Source organism: Myotis brandtii, unplaced genomic scaffold, assembly GCF_000412655.1.
Source record: "Myotis brandtii unplaced genomic scaffold, ASM41265v1 scaffold58, whole genome shotgun sequence".
NCBI classification, from domain to species: Eukaryota; Metazoa; Chordata; class Mammalia; order Chiroptera; family Vespertilionidae; genus Myotis; species Myotis brandtii.
The window spans coordinates 1,967,437-1,986,586 of NW_005370176.1; the positions used below are offsets into that span (position 1 = coordinate 1,967,437).

At 45.8% G+C, this 19,150-nt stretch overlaps 1 protein-coding gene across 1 annotated transcript in view; it reads right to left on the reverse strand.

The window, feature by feature from the left end:
* The window catches only part of BCAR3 (breast cancer anti-estrogen resistance 3), a 104,442-nt gene that overhangs the window by 84,071 nt on the left and 1,221 nt on the right, over positions 1–19,150 (reverse strand). Inside the window, exon 2 of the mRNA XM_005878987.2 lies at positions 11,744–12,066. Coding sequence (XP_005879049.1) covers positions 11,744–12,060 — 317 coding nt within the window. The 5' untranslated portion in view covers positions 12,061–12,066. The remainder of the gene's footprint in view (positions 1–11,743; positions 12,067–19,150) is intronic.

Sequence of the window (19,150 nt, forward strand, 5' to 3'; positions counted from 1 at the left end):
CTGCTTCTGCTGAAAATGAGTCTCTCTGGGCATATTTGAAAGGCCAGGGAGGAGGTTAATCAGGGAGATAACCAGGACAGATAGCATCTACCACAGGGCCATCTGTTTATGGGAAGATGGAAAGAAATAGATGCTTAAGACAGGGCTGGCCTGGTGAGTGGAGAGATGACGTCTCTCGGAAAAGTATCAGCCAGCGTGCAGTCAGATGTTCAGGTCCTTACAGATACTGACAATCACATTAAAGTCCCAATAAAGAGATATTTCTTGCTCTACGTGGGGGCATATTATGTGAATAGCCTTTGCTAATTTAAAAAAAGGGATGTAGCTTTAAAAACAGAGAACTATAACACTTTGAGATGTACACTTAGTACAATATATTTTGTTTCTTCACCTTAATGAATGAGAAGAGATTCATTCTCTTACATCTCACCATGTATTTATTGACCTTTGTTAAAACAGGCTTTTTCACTAGTAGTTGACAGGATTAAGGTTGGTGCTTATTTTATATCCTCCTCCCAGGTTTAACACATGACATGAGAAGTTCCTTTTCACAAGTATAAAGAACCTTAGGGATAGTTCTTAATGATTAAACCAACAGATATGTTTTAGAGCAGAGGCGTGGTCTAGACAGAAGCTCACTGTTCTACTGCAGTGGGGGAATTCATCTTCCATTTCTGGTGTCTAGAGCTAAAAACATTTACCGGATGTGATCTGGGCAGCCAAGCGTGACCACTTCTCTCAGTCTCATTATTAAACTGCAATTAATGCTCCTAAAATCACATGAGCCCTTTTGACAACCATAGCATACGGCTGACTCACTCTGAGGCTGGTGTGATCCAAATTCTGGAATGTTGTTCACATGTGGCTATTGAGACAAACCCCATACCTTTACTTTGTTTTTGCACTCTAGAGAAAGTCTTTCCTTCTCCCTACACTCTTTCCAGTTAGATTTGGTCTGTTGTTTGAAAATGCCAAGATCATTTTTGGATCTCATACCTGTCATTTTGACATATTAGCTATTCCTCCAAGATTCATGTCATCCACCAATGTGATCTGTATGTCAATATTACTGTCTAAATGGGTTTTTAAATTGGCTGGAATGGGGCTGAGGACACAGCCTACAGCAAGCTTCATGCACTATCATCTAGCAGGAATCGTTCTCACCCCAAGGACATCACCAATGATTGGCATTTGCATACACACCTTCTCAACATTCCTCTAATCTACCATCAGAGTAACCCTAGGAAAAGGAGAGTTAATCTGGTATGACTTGCTTTTGACAAAGCCTTGCTACTTCCTAAGGTTGCTGCTTCCTTTACCAAGTTTTCAAAAGAAATCATTGTCCTAAAAACCCCCCTTTCCCCCGAATTTGATGTCAATCTTATCGTTATAGAGATTAACTCTATCTTCCAAGTTCTTTTTTGGAAACTGAAACATCTCTCTGCATCTTTCCTGTAGCTCCTGGTTACAGCACTGGTGTGATGGTCCCAGCCTCAAGCGCTCAGTCTTCTGGGGCCATGGGGCTTCGTCTTACTTGGTGGTCTTAGAGCCTCTTGTCATGGCCTCATTCTCTTCCTTCATCTTCACTCTACCTTTTCCAATCACAGAAGTCATTTCCTTGACAAAAAAAAGGCCAGCCGAACAGAAGCTCAGCAGTTTGGTTTCTCTGTTTCTCTCACATTCCCCCTCTCTTTGGTCTTATTGTTCCGGACATAACTTCTGAAAGCCCTTTGTGTTATCCTCAGCATTTCTCACAATCCTCTGCTCACTCTGGTTCTTTTACAGCCAGGGCCACCCTCTAATCTGGCCCTTGGTTGCATGGCCTGACCTTTTCTGCGTCTGGGTCTACGGCGAGGACAGCACAGAGGAAGTGTTGGCACAGAGAAGGCAGGCCCTGGGGAAGGGTTAGCCAGAAAGTACAACCTGCAGTCACCCGGTCAAGGAGAAAAAGTGACCTGCGACCTGAAAGATGTTAAGGTCGGAGGTCAAGAAAACCAGACTTCTCATTGGACTAGTGAGATGATACAAAGGGCTACGCTGTGAAGGGGAAGTTAGGTCAGTTAGATCAGCAGCAAAGATAGAGAGAACAGGTGTCGGTGAGGTCAGATGGTTCAAAACGGGCATCCCCTTCTCCTAGGGGATGAAGTCGTCAAACGGGTTGAGGCCCTGGCCTTCTTTGAATATCCAGCACCTGGCACAAAGCCTGGCACACAGTCAGGTTCAACGTCCTTGTGAGTGAATTCATCGGCATGGCCCTGGCTCATCGCACCACAGTGGGGATCCGAACAGGAGTCGGTCCAGGCTGGACAAAGTCCTTCACACACACACACCCTGCAGCGCAAGGTACCTGGGTGATCTCATTTGTCTTCCTCTTTCAAATTGCGGTAAACACGTTGTCTTTCATTTGTTTTTGAACTGTTTCCCTTTCAGAGCTTCAGGCCATGAGATCTGTATCCTTTCCCTCGACTTGGGGAGTCTTCCTTCCTCTAGCTCAGAGCAGACTGCAAACCAGGGCACACTTCCCTCCCTAGTTGTCACAGACTGTTTACTTCGAAAACTCCTGCTTCTCTCACTTCAACAGCCGATTCCTGCTTCTGTGAGTCATCTCGATCTCATCTGAAAATACGGCAGTGCCCGATTAATGTGCTCATGATGTGTGTTAAAAGAATGGCAATTAAACCATCTCCTCAGGCGGGTTCCCTAATCGTGTTAAAACAGTGCCATCTCACTGTCCTACCTATGACACTAGGGTGAGTCTCTAGGAACCCAAGACTGACACAAAGTGGTTTGGGTTGAGAAAAACTTGACGTGGCCATGGGTTAACCTGCGCTCAGCAGAATTCCAGTGACAGCACTGAGCTAAAAGCCGCTGCTGAAATCTTAACTTGGCAGCAGTCCGCCCAACTGAATAGTCAGAAGAAAAGCCGTATCAAGGCCAGTATGTCTCTTGGCAGGCACCGAGGGTCTGGCATCAGCGGATCAGGCTTCAGGCTGTCTAAGTCCAAACACAGCACTTTTGATAAAAGCAGATGCTTTGTTTGGCTGGTATCTCTCTGCCCTTCCTCCGCTCCCACCAGCCCCATCCTCTCCGCCCCCGACATTCCCCATCCCCTTCGAAAAAAGCGTGTTTGTAAAGGTTTCTTCTCGCTAATTCACAGGCAGAATAAAAGCGCTATAGTTTTGAGATAATGTCCTCAAGGCCTCTAAAAGGAAAGACTTCACCCAGCCAAACAGATAGAAACATATACCTTAGATCTGTCTTCCAGGGCAGGCACCCGCCTCCAGGTGGCTGCTCCCCAAAACCTTGCAAAAGCAGCCGTCACCCCACAGGCAAAAGCCTGAATGCCAACCGCAGCTGTCCATTCACCTCTGCTGTCCATAGTGTCCTTAGGAACACAATCTCCATGCTGCTGACAGGCCGCAGGGAGGGGAGCCCTGGGGATGTGTCTGCTTTAATTAAACCAAAACACTGTGTTAAAAAAATCATGTATATGAAAAAAAAAATGTGCTTTGCTTTATTACATGCTTACGATCTTTTCATATTGAATTTTGTCTCTCATCTAAAAAAAAAAAAAAAATGGAAACAAAAGCCTTCCTTTGAACAACACAGCTGCTCCTGCCTCATTTCTCTGCTCTCCATCAGCCTCCTCCGTGGACTCCCTGGAAGGGGAGCCCAGGATTCCTCAGGGCTGGCCCTACAGTCCTTCCCTTATGCTTCACAATCTCTCCCTTGGTGATGGCACCCATTTCATTTCTACGCAGACCCCTAACTTCATAACTTTTACTCAGACCTCTCAGAGCTCCAGGCTCATACTACCAAGTGGTGGTGCACATCCCCACGCAGACCTGCATGCATGTCAGACCAGCACACCCAAACAGAGGTCTCCATTCTCTGCTATCTTTCCTCCCCCAAGAAAAAGCAGCCAACCAACCCAATGAAGCCCCTATCCTTTCCCAATCTTCCCCATCACAGTAAACAGCCCACCCCACACATCCAGCTGCCGAGCCACCCCAGCACATCCAGCCCTCAGTAAATCAGCAGGCTCGACTTGAATCACCCACCTTCACCCACCTTCACCACCATCCTGGAGCCACCACCATCTGTTCCCTGCACTTTGGAACCACCTCCTGCCCTCCCTCCAGCCCCTCTTCCCCCGTCAATCAATTCTCCACCCAGAGACCAAATAATCTTCTAAAAACTAAATCAGATCAGGCTATTCCCTTACGTATACCCTTTCAACGTTTCCCTTTGCCCCAGGAAGAAAACCTAAACTCCTTAGCAAGGTCTAGACCGGTGCTGTCTAATAGAAATACAATGTAATTTTAAATTTTCTGGTAGCCATTGAAAAGAAATAGGTGAAATTAACTTAAATATTTTCTTTAACCTACTATTTCAAAATTATCATCTCAATACACAGTAACATAACAAATATTAATGAAATATTTTGCATTCTCTTTTTATGTTAAATCTTCAAATGTTTCCTCCTCCAGAGAGGCCTTCCCTCCACCAAATCCAAGGGGCTCCCTGATGTTCCTTCCTCGTACCCCCTCCTTTTGTTAAGTGTTTGTCGATGTGTTTGTCTGTGTGCCCCCAAATCTGGGCACTCCCTAAGGACAGGGCCCACATCTATTTCATTCTCCATGGGAACTCCGTACCCAGCACAATGCCTGACACAAAATAAGCTCAATAAACATTCACCGAAGAATAAACAGTGAAGACACTGACATTAAGAACAAGGACGAGCGAGCCAGGGCTGGGCCAGTCCACTGAAAACAGGCTCTGTTTTGAGTCTCAGCACAATGGTGTGCTGGTCTTTCAGTGCAGAGCAAGGTGGTTATACCCGTAATCACGAGTGGTGGCCAAGACTCACTGCTGTAGGGCAGCTTAGGGCAGACGCGATAGAGCATTCCTGCCAGACTCTGTCAACATGTGGGAAATCTTCTTCTCCAGGAGCCCCCGGCACTGAACGTGATCTCAGGTTACACTCAAGGATTAGGAGTCTCCCAGCTCCAGCTTTCCAGGAGGAAGGAAGGATGAAAACCAACATCTGAGCCCTTTCTTCATGCCAGGTGCCTTCACATGGGATTGCACTTGACCTTAATGCTACCCTTTGAGGATATGGAGATTCAGAAAGGTATAGTAGCTTATTCTGCAAGGTCACAAGGCTACCAGGTTTGGTTGCAGGAATCAGAGTCAAGGTCACTGGCAGCTTTCTCTGATAGCCACGGCCACATCAGTGTCCCAGCCAAGGCACCGTGGCCTTCACGGTCAGGGGTCACTCAGCAGAGTTGGGGCAGGAGGAGGATAAACTGCTGGTGACCAGGTGGGAGCTGAGAGCAGTGACCTGCTCCAACCAGACCTCAGAAAACTCATGTGGAAATCAGTGTTGACATTCAGCGGAGCCTTCATTTGTAGTGCAACACTTCTCAGATGGGAGTATTTCATCCCCATTTTATAGTTTAGAACGTGCCCTAGTTCATACATCTAATAAGTGGAAAAGCAGGGACATGAACGGAGACCTCCGGGTTGCCTGCGTTGCGTTTTCTCCTTCTCCCCACAGCTGGAGTTATCTTACCTCTGGACACTACGTTTGCAGGTGAATCTGGACCACAGACAGTCCAGGCTGCCCAACGACTGGGTCGATTATGAAAGGTTTCTCCGACTTCTATAATTTGTAAATAACAGTACAACACGTAAAACCAGAAGACCACGAGTGCTTATCTTTGAGACCTCCAAGAAGAGCATGAAATTCTGCATTCAGTCCAACAGCCCGTCTCTCAGGGGCAGACTGGGTGGTGACAGCACTACAGAGCTGCGAACAGCAGGGTGGCCTGAGGGCTTATCGGTCTTGTGGCTGCAGTCCCAAGCCCATGGCTTCGGGTCTCTTTCCAATCAACAACAGCAACTACAACTTCTCCAGCTTCCATCCTTCTGACTAGTCTGGGATGGAACCCAAATCCACATGTAATAAGAGTGCGAATAATTTGTACCTACACAGCACCTTCTGCTTACAATACGTTTCCATAGGTACTGAGGGATGCAAAAAACTCTCAGAGTTTCTGACTCTCAGAAGACTAAAAACCCGACCTTTCCCAAACAGCTTGAAGGAGGCCTGGAAAATCATGATTTAAAGCAGGCCTGTCTAAGGTGTGTGTTGGGGGCTGGAAGGTAGAACCCAGAAAAAATGTTGGGCATGACGACATTGTGTAATCTCTGATTGTTTTCTTAGTTGTGGTTTGCAATCAGTTTTTTAAAAAATCCTTTCATTTTCCCCAGAAGAACAGCTGAGAATGCACAGACCCCAGCCTTTAGGTTCAAATCATCCCTGTCAGTAGAGGGTTTAGGACCACAGCGGGCAGCTGGAGGACATACAGGCATTTCCCATTTTCTGGGCCCCCTCAACCCTGGGATGAGCACGATGCTCAGCAGGGGCCGAGCTCACCCCTGACCCAGCTGCTCCTGCCTCAGCACAGCATGGGCACTAGGCCTGGACATGCGCATTCTTCAGAATTCACTAACCCATCCAGGACAGTTGCATTCAAACACCGCGGGGCATTTCACAATGTTAGTAAAACTCAACTTTGAAATTTTAAGAATAAAAATTCAACACATGGACTATTACTTCATAGATACATTCTTGGCTGCTAAGCCATTGCCATTCTGCTAATTCATTCGATGACCTTCTATTAAATAGAATCTATTAATCTATTAAATAGGCTTTTTTCAACTCTAAACCCAACTTTTCTTCTGCTCACGAAAAGCTTCCAATTTGCAGAGAGCAGACAGGTCCACATATAAATAAAATGCAGGTGTCTGCATGTGGATCTTCACATTTAGATCCTTCTGATTAACTCTGAGGTAAAAGACTGATTTATTTGCATGTTTGAGGGAACTTGCTTCGTTGGGGAGAAAGCAGTGGTGATAGAACGTGGTGGCTCTGAAGAGGAACAAATGAAAACGATTTTTCACATGACAGCGCTGATACAGCCCAGAGCGAGGTCTGTACATCCATCTTAAGAGAAGAGTCTGCACGGACCCCATGCCTTACTCCTTTGGTTCAGCTTTGAAGAGTTGACACTGTGACATGGTAGGTTACTTACTACCAGATTTTAACTTGGGATAATTCCGCAGACTTCTTGGCCCCTTTCGGTTAAAACACTTGTGACTAGTCAGTCAGCTCCATTCATGCAAATGAATGAAACATCACATTGTCCTGCCACATGCTCCCACCGCCAAGGGGCAGAGGGAATTAGGCACTCCGCAGCTGTTCCCAGGAATGTGTGCCTCCACGTACCCACAGGCGGGAAAAGGACCCAGAACGTCTCTGAGCGTTGATCCTCAGTTATCCCAGCAACACAGATATCCAACAACAGGAACCGGTCCCCTCTCCGTCCAAGGAAGGTCCCAGACTCAAATAAAAGTTCACCCTTGAAGATAAATGAATCAAAGGGATACCAGCGAACAACGCTAATGTCAAGAGGAAATCCTGTCTGCAGACCTGTCGGAGAAGCCTCGCTCTGCCTGCGAACAAAGGCTCCCTCTGTGACATCAAGCAGCAGGTTTAAGAGCGTCCTGGCTTCTCGCTTTGGCCACCTTTCAAAACCACAAGTACATCCAAGGGCAGCCAAGACAACAACAAAGCCAAGAGATACAGTCTCCGCATGAGGAGACCAACTCCCCTCCCAGGCCTGCCTTCTGCCTGGCTCTTGGTGACTGAGGCTTCATTCTCCCCAAGGAGGTGTCGGAGCCCTGGATTCAGACTATGTGGACTGAAGCTTTCCACGCAAGAAGATTGCTTAGCGGATGCTCATGGCTGGTGCCAACATTCTTGGGAGGCTGTGGAGTACAACCCTACAGTACTTTCTGGGTTCTAATCCCAGCTCACTCACCCACTAGGGTCTGATCTTTGGTGCCTCAACATCCCTGAACCATTTTCTTAACTGCAAATGATGATGATCATCATCATCACCCATGATCATGACAAAATTTGCTGTGTCTCTCACACAGAGTTAGGATGTTCAAACAAGATAATTTATGAATATGTCCTTTAAGACATTTTAAAACTATAAAATGTAAGAGATCATAATTCATGTGAACATGACATGTTTATATTGCAGTTTAATAATGCAACATTTTAGGTCAAAGGGGAAACTTCCTCTGCTTTGCCTGGGATCTCACAGGTTGGATAGTCAATTAATATTCAATTATAATAAAAGTGACCTTTTAATGATTAATAAGGTAAGCATACCTGTTGGGGAAAGAGCAAACGTATCAGAGTATTTCACAAGACCCGGAGTGCTGCCTGGAGGGCTCCCTCTGCATGGAGGCGGGTACACATGAGGAGCGCGTCCAGGCTCCTTGTGATGGCCCTGCTCTCGTCATGCCAGCACCAAATGTGATACAAAGGGAGGTTTTCACATTTGACATCCAGGCAAGTTGTAAAATTAATGCCTAAATTCACTATGAAAAGAAGCAAGTAAGGCCACAAAAGTTTACTGGAAACAAACCCTGTAAAATATCAATATTCCCATTAACAGTAGACCTAACTAGTCTTCGGTCCCTGAAGACAGAGATTCAAAACTCCAACTTTCAAACAGACATGCTCCCAGCTTCCCGGGCTGAGTGAGCTGGAGCAGTGGGCGGCAAGTGTCACAGCTCCTTCTAGGCTGCAAGTGATGAGTTAGGAATAGAAATGTTGTTTCCCCTCCGGGTAGCTCCCTGTGGCACCTTAGGCACCCCCCACCGCCCGAAACTCCGGGTTCTCATTCAATCTGCTTGTCTCTCATTTTTCACACTCACAAACTTTGTTTCTATCACGGCTTGTTCCTGAAGGAATTGAGACAGCTTGTAATCTTATTAGGACTACTTCAAGGGATTAAAAAAGAAGAAGAAAATAAGGAACTTTAAACTCCTCAAAATTGGGATCACTTTTGAGGATGTAAAACAATGTGTTAGGTCATTAAAAATAATACTAAGACCGATGAGTGGGGAAGAGGACTTTGTGATCCTTTGACACACAACCACATGCCTGCTCAGCATAATTGTAAAAGATCCGCATTCGTTGCTTCCTGTATTTGCCGTTAACAATAAGATACTTTAAATTGAGGAAAAAAGATGTGACTTAGGATGAACGCAGCCCTGAGTCATAAACAAACCCACGCCAGCCGTGCTTGCTAAGTCTCCCACCACCTGGACTTCAAACTGAGGACCTGCGCCCAGTGCCCTGATTAGATCTTTTTACAGAGATGAGACCTCTCCATCCAAGTCAGTTTTCCAATCAAAAAGCTTTGAAGTCCTGGCAGGTTGACAGCCTGGACCTTGGATGTTTATCAAGAACTTCCTCAAGATAGCAAGGGGGCTCCATGACCGACCCAGCCCCTGGCGTGTCCCCCTGTAAGAGCTGGCACCCCGCCAGGGCCTTAGAACTTTAAGAAATGAGTTTGTGAGTTGTCTCTGTGTGGTAATTAGTAGATATCCAGCTCACTATAAAGTTTAAGTTAAAAGATAAAAAGTGGCCACAGGAAGCCGGGTAACAGTTTGCTCTGAGTCCACATTGTGGAGCCTGGCATTTGTGCTTCTTTTGGGGTGATCAGATATTATTTTCCTTTGCTGCCTCGTTGCTCCACGAGAGGGAGGAATGACGGCTCCCCTTCTGCACCCCACCTGCTACGTTCCAACGAAGAGATATGAGCAATGCTGTGTACAGGCTGGGCCTCCACGTTCACCTTCTCATCAGCAGGCTCTCTGAGTGGGGAGGTCACCCACCTAGGTTTTAACAGAGCATGTCCAGGCCTTCTAATGGTTCTCCCTGGGGAACCTTCTGGTCTGATGTCAGAAACATTTCAGAGCTCTCTAATGTTTTCTACAGAGAATACCTGGGCCTCCTTAATTTCTTCTTGTACTCCTGCAATACTAAAACTAATTCTAAACTCTTGCCTGCCTAGCTCTCTCCCAACATCTATACTATTCTCTCTCAATTTGCTACACTCCAGCCACAGGCCACACCAGCTTCATTTAGGGCAGTGTTTCTCAACCTTGCCTGCACATTAGAATCACCTAGGCCCAGAAATCAGGATTTTAAAAAGATTCTCAGGTGATTCTAATGTGCAGCCAAGGTTGAGAACCACTGATTTAGGGTTTCTCAAATATCCCGAACTTGTCCCCCTGATCTTTGCACTTGTTCTCCCTGTGCCTGGGACAGCCAGCCACTGGTTCTCCACACTATCTCCTCTCATCATGCAGGTCTTAGCTTAAATATCACCTTCTCAGAGACCTGTCCCTACAAAACAGACACAACCCCAATCAATCTCCAGCATATGCCTCTATTTCCTCTATAACACTTACTATAATCTGCAATGTACTGTTTACTTAATTGTATTTATTATCTGGGTCTTTCACTAGAATATGGGCTCTGGGAGGAAACTGTTTCAGATGTCTCATAGCTATCCCGTTAGTTCACATATTTCTCCACCGTGTAGAAGGGCAAGAGCAGATTACTGAAATGTTTTGACTGCTAGAATGTCTTCAATGTTGGACCAGCCCTTCAGTTAGATACCCAGGGGAGCTGGGCAGAGTTTTCCAGGTGAAGCACAGGTACTTATAAAATCAGAGTGCTGTAATGAATGTAGGTACTCAATATACAGATATTGAACAAATCAATGAGGCAGGATCAAAGGGGCCTTCTTTGCTACAGGACTGGACAGAAGGAGAGACACCAGGAAATATAAGAGAAGAAACCACTCCCCGTCTTTGCCCACTAGCATCACAGATTGCTTATCTTCCAATAGGAAAGGGAGTGCAGTTTCCAAATGAGCTCTGAACGAACAGAAACCAATCACAGCCAGGCCCCTTACAAGCCCAGAGAAGCCTTTACATCATAAGGCTTATTTACCCACATCCCGATGGAAGGAGGGAGAAATAAATTCTACTGTATTCTGCAGCTGACCTGATGATGCGTCCACACAAAATTTTATTTCATCAAGTTACAACTAAATACAAGGAGATACAGGTCCTAATTTATAGACATCCTGGCATCTCTTTAGCATTGGATGGATGTAGTTTAGAAACTGATGTTATAATAAAAAAACAGCACACCAAACTTCTACTTCTCTTTGAGAGACTCAATGATTTAGAAAGTTGGCTTTGAAAATACTCTCAAATATTAGATCATATTAAAAGTGGTTCATTTGCCTGGCAGGTGTGGCTCAGTGGTTGAACACTGACCTATGAACCAGGTGGTCACTGTGCGATTCCCTGTCAGGGCACATGCCCGGGTTGCCGGCTTAATCCCCAGTAGGGGCTATGTAGCAGGCAGCCAATCAATGATTCTCATCATTGATGTTTTTGTCTCTCTCTCCCTCTCCCTTCCTTTCTGAAATCAATAAAAATATATTTTTTTAAAATGGTTCATTTTAGGTGTTATCATTTTTAGTATTATGATTACATATATTTTAAAGTAAGTCCTTATCTTTGAAAGACACATACCAAAATATTCACAGATAAAATAAAATGAGGTCTGAGATTTGTTTCAAAATAATACCAGAGGAAGGAAAGTGGGTGGGGAAACAGACAGAGCAGAGCTGGCCATGAGTAGATATCTGCTGAAGCTGGGTGATGGGCCCATGGAAGCTCATTAAACTACGTGCTCTCCTTTGTACATGTTTGACATTTCCCCTCATAAGATGACTTTTTAAAAAAGCTGTTTAAGACAAGTCATTTTCCCTCATGAAATGTAAGAAGTTACCTGGAGGTGAAGACTTCGCCTTTCCAGTCCTGCCGTGGGTGCTCCCGGATGATGTCCTGGGTCAGAGGTGTGTTCTGCCGTGGGGATTTGGAATGGGGCAGGGTGCCCGCGTGACTGAAGCTATCACAGGACCTGATGGGAGGAGGGCCTTTCTTCTTCCGTGGAAGGGTGCCGTGTATAGACACGTCCTGATAGGCATCTGTGCGGTGATCGGCGAGAGGAGACTTGCTGCTCAGAAGGTCCATGGACGAGGCCAGGGGAAACTGGTGATTCACCGACATGTTTCTGGGAAGGCTCGCGAATTTCCCCGCAGCCATGATTCTCTAAAGGGAAATAAAAGGAGTGAAGGTATAAATTGAAGATAATCCCAAGAACTGGCTTCCCGCTGACGAGAGGAAATGGAAATATACCACGTAACACAAGAAAATGTCCAGGGCATTACAAGACAAACACTGAATGGCACTACTAGTGAAATTTAATACAAACAGGAAGTTTACTCATGTCCTTTTTTGATATCACAGAGGAATTCTCCTGGGCTGGCAGCAGGTCGGCCAATGGAAAAGGGCAAACACTCTTCAGAGACTTTGGAGGCACATGAGCTGTTTTATTATTTCAGGTGACTAAAGCTGGTGGAAATGCATGACTAACGAAAAGATTATTGAGGAGGGACTCAAGGTTTCAGTGACAAGTGCGTTACAGAAAATGTTGTAGATCCATTGGATAATGAGCTCACGTTTTCCTACCACCCTGGACACGATAAGAACAGGCGGAGATTATTGGAATTCCTCAGCTGCTGGAACTCCTTCAGTGCCAGACCAGCCCCTCGGTTGTGCTACCCACAGCAACGGGGCAATTTTTCTGTCAACGACCTGGTGCTTATCAATAAATCAATGTGCTCTAATTAACGAAGACAGGCCAGGGTCAGGGGTCAGGAGATGGGCCACTCCTCCCTACATCAGTGGGCTCAGCTGCAGAGGGAAGCCACTGAGGTGGGGGCTCCATGTGCACTGTCCCCCAGGGAGAGGGGTCAGGAACCTGCCTGCCACCAGCAGGGTTAAGCAATGAGCATGGGTGTCTGCATAGTCATGGAAGAGTGGGAAGGAAAGAGAAAAATAAAAAGGGGGGTATGGAAAGAAAAGGAAAATGATACCGGAGGTTATACGCAAAAGCAGCCCTGACGACTGTTCCCAGCTTTGACCACTAGTAAAAATGTTCACCCCGAGAGAGTCAGCACCCCCAACGCCCCCAAAACAAACAATTGTTTTGACCTAAGCCAAATTATGGGACATTTTTAAAGCCGACGTTTGAGGAAAGGAAACACAGGCCTGAATGAAAATTAGGGCCAGTCCCTAGAGACCGAAGGACACAGACTGTGTCCCACTAGCCATGCCATCAGATGGGTGTGGACGACAGCAGCAGGGCTAAGCCCGATGCACGGGCCTCTCCAAGGCTGGTCAGCAGAGCATCCCCTTGCTCTGCAGTCTCCTCTCGAACCCTGGAGCCCCCGCTCCGCACAGACAGCTCTTCCCACAGCTCTGAGTGAACATCGTCACTTAATAGAACCTCTGCAGAGTCAGTTCCACAAAGGAATTGGGGGTTTGGGACATGGCTTGATGACAACCAAGAACACAGCCCTCCAGAATCTCATCATATCAGTGCAAGAGATAAAGGGGCAGACTGTGCAAAGAAGACAACTGACAACAAAAACACAGGATCCACGGCTTCTGCGTGCAACAGAGAGAAGCACGTGAGTGTTGGGGGCTGTGGAAGGAGACCCCTCACTCAATTCATGTAATCCTAACCCTGGCCTCGGTTCTTTGCTAAACCTGGTAATTCTGGGGCTTGTCTGCTCCATGTCTAACTAGGACCACACACAAGGCCTGGCTTATAGCGGGTGCAGAACAATAGAATGGTGCGGGCCCTTCCCGTGGGGGCCCCGCCCGGGGCTGACTGGTGCCTGGCACACTGTCAGCACTTGCTCAACATTAATCATCATTATTAAAAAAGAAACCAAACTCCCTAGCCCTCCCGGCCTGACCACCAGTGACGTAAGCTGACAAGGATTCCCTCACCCTACACACAGACCCCACAGCTGTGAACGCTCACCTGTCGGAGCTATCAGCGCCTTCTTTCTCCAGACAGGCCTGCCTCATGTCAAAGAGCCTTGTGGGGAGGCCCGAGCACCCACAGAACCTCTGTGTGCAAAGGGCCACGCTGTCGGCCAACTCTATTTCCAGGCTAGTGTGATGGGCAAAAGCTGCCCTGGCTCCGGTGTTCCTGGCAGCCTGCTTCCTCTCTGCCTACCCAAGACCCATCTAGATTTCAAGATTGGGCCAAAGTGTTCTAGAATGCCCCACACTCCGTTTATTCTCGGCTACAGAGGGATATTAACACCTGCCCTTTCTACTTTCAATTCAACAAACATGTAAGTGCCTACTCCTTATAAGATACTCAGAAAAACAAAGAGTCGTAAGCCCCAGGCCCTGAGAGAGAATAATATAGGGACATCAACAGGGACTCATCAATAGGGGCCCTTAACATGCTGAAGGGAAGAACAGTTACTTTTTTATTAAATTAATTGGGAGACATTGGTTAGTAAAATTATATACTTTTCATTTCTTTGATACATCATCTGTATATTAAATTGTGTGTTTACCACCCAAAGTCAAATCTTCTTCTGTCACCATATATTTGACCCCCTTTACCGTTCCCTCACCCATTGGTAACCACCATACTATTGTCTGTGTCTATGAGTTTTTGTTTGTCCATTTGTTGCTTTCTGTTTTATTTTAAACAATTTTTCTTGATTTCAGAGAGGGAGAGAGATAAAAACATCATTGATGAAAGAGATCATTGATCGACTGCCTCCTGCATGCCCCCTACTGGGGATCAAGCCCCCAACCTGGGCATGTGCCCTAACCTGGAATTGAACTGTGACCTCCTGGTTCATAGGTCAAAGCTCAACCACTGAGCCACACTGGCTGGACTATTGCTTTCTGTTTTATATCCCACATAGGAATGAAATCATATGAAGAACAATTAATTTTGATGAAAAGATTCAAGGAGGATCTCAGAAAGGGCCTCACTGAAAGAGGAAGGATTTTGAAAGGTGGAAAATTGTAAGGAAAAGCCTTCCAAGCGGATGCTATAAGGGCAGATGCAGAGGCAGGAAGTGCCCCACAGGCTCAGGAAACTGCAAGTCGCGTGGTGGCACTGGAGCGGAGAGGACAAGAAGCATCTTCTGGAACAAGCACAGCTTAGGGCCAGATGTTGATTCTCAAAGGCTTTGTCAAGTTGTCTGGACTTGACAGTAAGTTCTGGGGAAGATCTGGAAGGGAAGGACAGATTCCAGCCTGTAGCTGGTAACTCTGAAGGAGGGGAGAGGAGGGAGGCAGAGAGGTCAGTCCAGCTGATGGCAACAAGCCAGCAAGGAACAATGAAGAACTTGGCCTGGGGCAGTGGCCAGGGGAAGGGAAAAGAGGGGCAGAGTGAAGAGCTGGGAGCTCAAGGCCTCTGGCTGGGGGGCCACAGCCATAGAACGATGGTGCGGTGCTGTCACACACCAACGAAGAAGGGGCCCCCGCAGAAAGGTGGGTAACAAGCTTACCACTGGAGCTGCTCTGTGTGAGGTCCCAGTAGGACAGTTTGGTCTAGGAGGGTAGATACTGGCATGTGCAGTTAGGAGCCAGGATAGTATGTAGATTTTTAAGAGTCATCAACATAAAGGGAATATTTAAACCAGAGAGTAGATCCCTTAGCTTGTTATTATCAGATGTGATAACAGATGTGAAAGTACCTCTTACAATATCCATGAATTACATCCCTACTCTCTCTCCCCGTGGCTGCTTCAAGCCTGTAAGGACCAAAGCAAGGAATGAGTTCTGAAACCGTACAGTGGTGGTCCTTAACCTAGTTGCACATTAAGAAGCCTCCAGAAAGCTTTTAAAATCCCAACACCCTGCTGTAAACCAAACCAGTGGAATCAGAATCTCAGTGGTAGGGCCCTGGCAGCAGTCTCCCTCCATATCGATGTGGAGGCAGGGTTGACAGCCACTGGATAAGTGAGTCTCTTGGGTACAGAGCAACTTATACTCAGATTTTTTTTACCCAGATGACAGAGGAGAATGACAATGAGGAAGTAGCATTCAGTCAAGAGAAACATTCATTCATTCTTCTATTTAACACTCATTTATGTGGTGAGCACTGTGCCGGGTGTGGAGACAGCGTCAACTATCCTCATGAGGTTACTACTCCATGGAGGAAGCAATGACCATTGTTGGTGATCCCCAGTGCTGTGGGGGCACATAAAGTGGGGACCGGGCTCTAGCGGCCCTGGAAAAGCTTCCGTGAGGAAGGGATGCTGACCTGAGGATGTAAAGCAGGGGTTAACAACTGGAAGGAGAAGATCATCCAAGTTGAAGTTTCAGGAGAGTTCTCAGCTGCAGACAAATTGAAAAATCACAGGCCAAGCTCTCCTTCACAACTCCCTGCCTCTAACTTGGACCTCTTCCCCATTAAAATACAGCCTTGTCCTGTGTCTAGTCACTTGGAAAGATTGGCTCAACCCTGGGCCCTGTGACAAGTTTGAATCAATCCAATGGTGGGGGAGGTGGGCCCAGCTGGGAAACATAGCCTTGAAAATAAAACAAAATAAAAGTGGGGCAGGGGATGTATGGGTGGGAGATGCTCATTTGCAACCTTTGGGTTGCTCTATTTCTTACTTGAGCTTTATTTACTTTTAATTTTTCCAGACTCCAGGAACCCAGGGGGAAATCCAAGGGATGGAAGTGCATGGTGTGTACTTTGAATCTAGGTTCAAGGTTGAGTACTTTCCATTTTGACAGAGAAGCCACTTACCACATCTGACCACTAGGCAGAATCTCAGCGTGTTATATGTAGATGGGATCTCAGAGAATCAAGCCCCTTCCTTTTTCCAGATAAGCAAATAAATGTTCACTCATTCAATATATATTCTCTGAAGGTTTACAATGTACCAAGGCTGAGGATGTAATAAACTAGACAAGGTACTGCTCTTATAGAGCCTACTGTGATGGGGGAGTCCAATCAACACAGATAAGAAAACAAACTAGGTCACAAGGGCACGAAAGAACGCAAAACAGGGTGAAATGATAGAATATACTGATATACTGGCTGGGGATGGGTAGCTATTTCAGATTAGGATGGTCTGGAAAGGCCTCTCTGAAAAGGAAATAATGACATGAAACTTGAAAGAGAGAGAGAGAGAGAGAGAGAGAGAGAGAGAGAAGGAACCAATAAAGGGAAGAGCAGAATGGAGTTGCAGGCGGGGATTCTGCAAATGTGAAGGCATGAGGTGGGAACACGTGGTTGGAAGAGCACTGAGGAGACTAAAGTCAAGTCTCCAGCCTCTGGCTCCATGTTTTCTCCACTTGGAGATGTTTCTGTCTTGATGTTTCTAGTCATGTTTCTATGTGCTTCTTATAGCCTATTTGATTTTTAAAAATCAAACATGGTCTGACTCAGAACCTAGGCTTGCTTTCGAGTCAGACACTCAAATCCCTATTCTGCCACTGACTTACTAGCTGTATAGCCTGGGACAAGCTACTCAGCTTCTCTGAGTTTCTCATTTGTAAAAACGAATTAACAATAACTATTTCATGGGGTTGTTGTGAAAAGTAAATGTGGCCGTGTATGGAAAGCCCTGACACAGAGCAAGCACTCAATAAATAGCAGGTCTCCTCCAGGCAGGGCAGGGACCATGTCTGTCTTGCTTGTCATGGTATCTCTAGTGCAATGAGAGTTCACAAACGAAGCCACCACTTCTGGGGAAGCCTGGGCAGGAAGGACGAGGAGGGAAATATTTTAACCTGAAGCAATAGATGGAAACACACCAAACCAAGCAGGACGTAGACCAGTGATGGTGAACCTATGGCACGCGTGTAGGGGTGACACGCGAACTCATTTTTTTGGTTGATTTTTCTTTGTTAAATGGCATTTAAATATATAAAATAAATATCAAAAATAGAAATCTTTGTTTTACTATGGTTGCAAAGATCAAGAAATTTCTATATGTGACACGGCACCAGAGTTAAGTTAGGGTTTTTCAAAATGCTGACACGCTGAGCTCAAAAGGTTCGCCATCACTGACGTAGACAGACACACACACAGGCACACCAAGCGAGCGAGCATGCAGTCTTTAAAAGAAAAGCCCAGGTGAGACTTTGGCCACCAGACTTCACCTCTCTCCATTGTGCAAGTAAACAGACGTAGTGTCCTGACACAGCCTGATGCTAGATCTTGAGATTTAGTCATGCACCATATAATGACAGTTCAGCCAGTGATGGGCCACATACATCACAGTGTTCCCATAAGATTATAATGGAGCTAAAAAATCCCTATCGCCTAGTGATGTCGTAGCCATCATCATGCAACACGTTACTCACATGCTTATGTTGATCCCGTGTAAACAGACCTACTGTTCTGCCAGTCATATAAAAGTATAGAACACACAATTATGTGCTACAATGTTAAAGTGTACTCTTCCCACTTATTAAAAACCTAAATTTGCTGTAAAACAGTATACCATGTTACACCAGCATAGCCTATACATCTCGTGCTTACTCCGTCTCTTGATTACATCATCTTCTCGTGCGCTTGGTTTAATCTTGTGTTGTTTTATAAATTTAGTGTCGCCTAAGTGTACAGTGTTTTTAAATCAACAGTTGTGTACAGTAATGTCCTAAGCCTTCACATTCACTCACCAGTCACTCACTGGCTCGCCCAGAACAACTTCAGTCCTGCAAGCTCCATTCATGGCAAGGACAGGGCACTTCCATGAAAGGCGGATCACTTTTTATACTGTATTTTTACTGTACCTTTCCTCTGTTTAGATACATAAATACTTAACTTTTTGTTACAATTGCCTATAGTATTCAGGACAGTAACATGCTGTATAGGTTTGTAGTCTAGGAGCAATAGGCCATACTATACAGCCAAGGTGTAAAGTAGGCTATACCATATAGGTTTGTGTAAGTGCATTATATGATGTTCCCACAATGATAAAATCACCTAACAGTGCATTTCCCAGAACGCATCCCTGTCAGGTGGTGCATGACTATACAAAGGTCAAACACTCTATATCTTGATATGAAAATGAGACGCATGTGAATGTTCAAAGAGCTGAAATCTCAGTAGGGACATGAGCAAGCCTGACAAGCTCCCAACCTATCTGGCTGTGCTTTGAAATACTTGTAAATAGCAGCCTGACTCACTTGCTTTACCACGATGTGTCAAAGAAACTGATGATCACATGGAATCAAGGCAGAGATAAGCAGCTCACATACTTGGATTTTTCTATTTTACTTGGATTTTTCTATTTTACTCTATGAGAGAATTCCAAGTCAAACTCATAGATGGTCATCTGATATG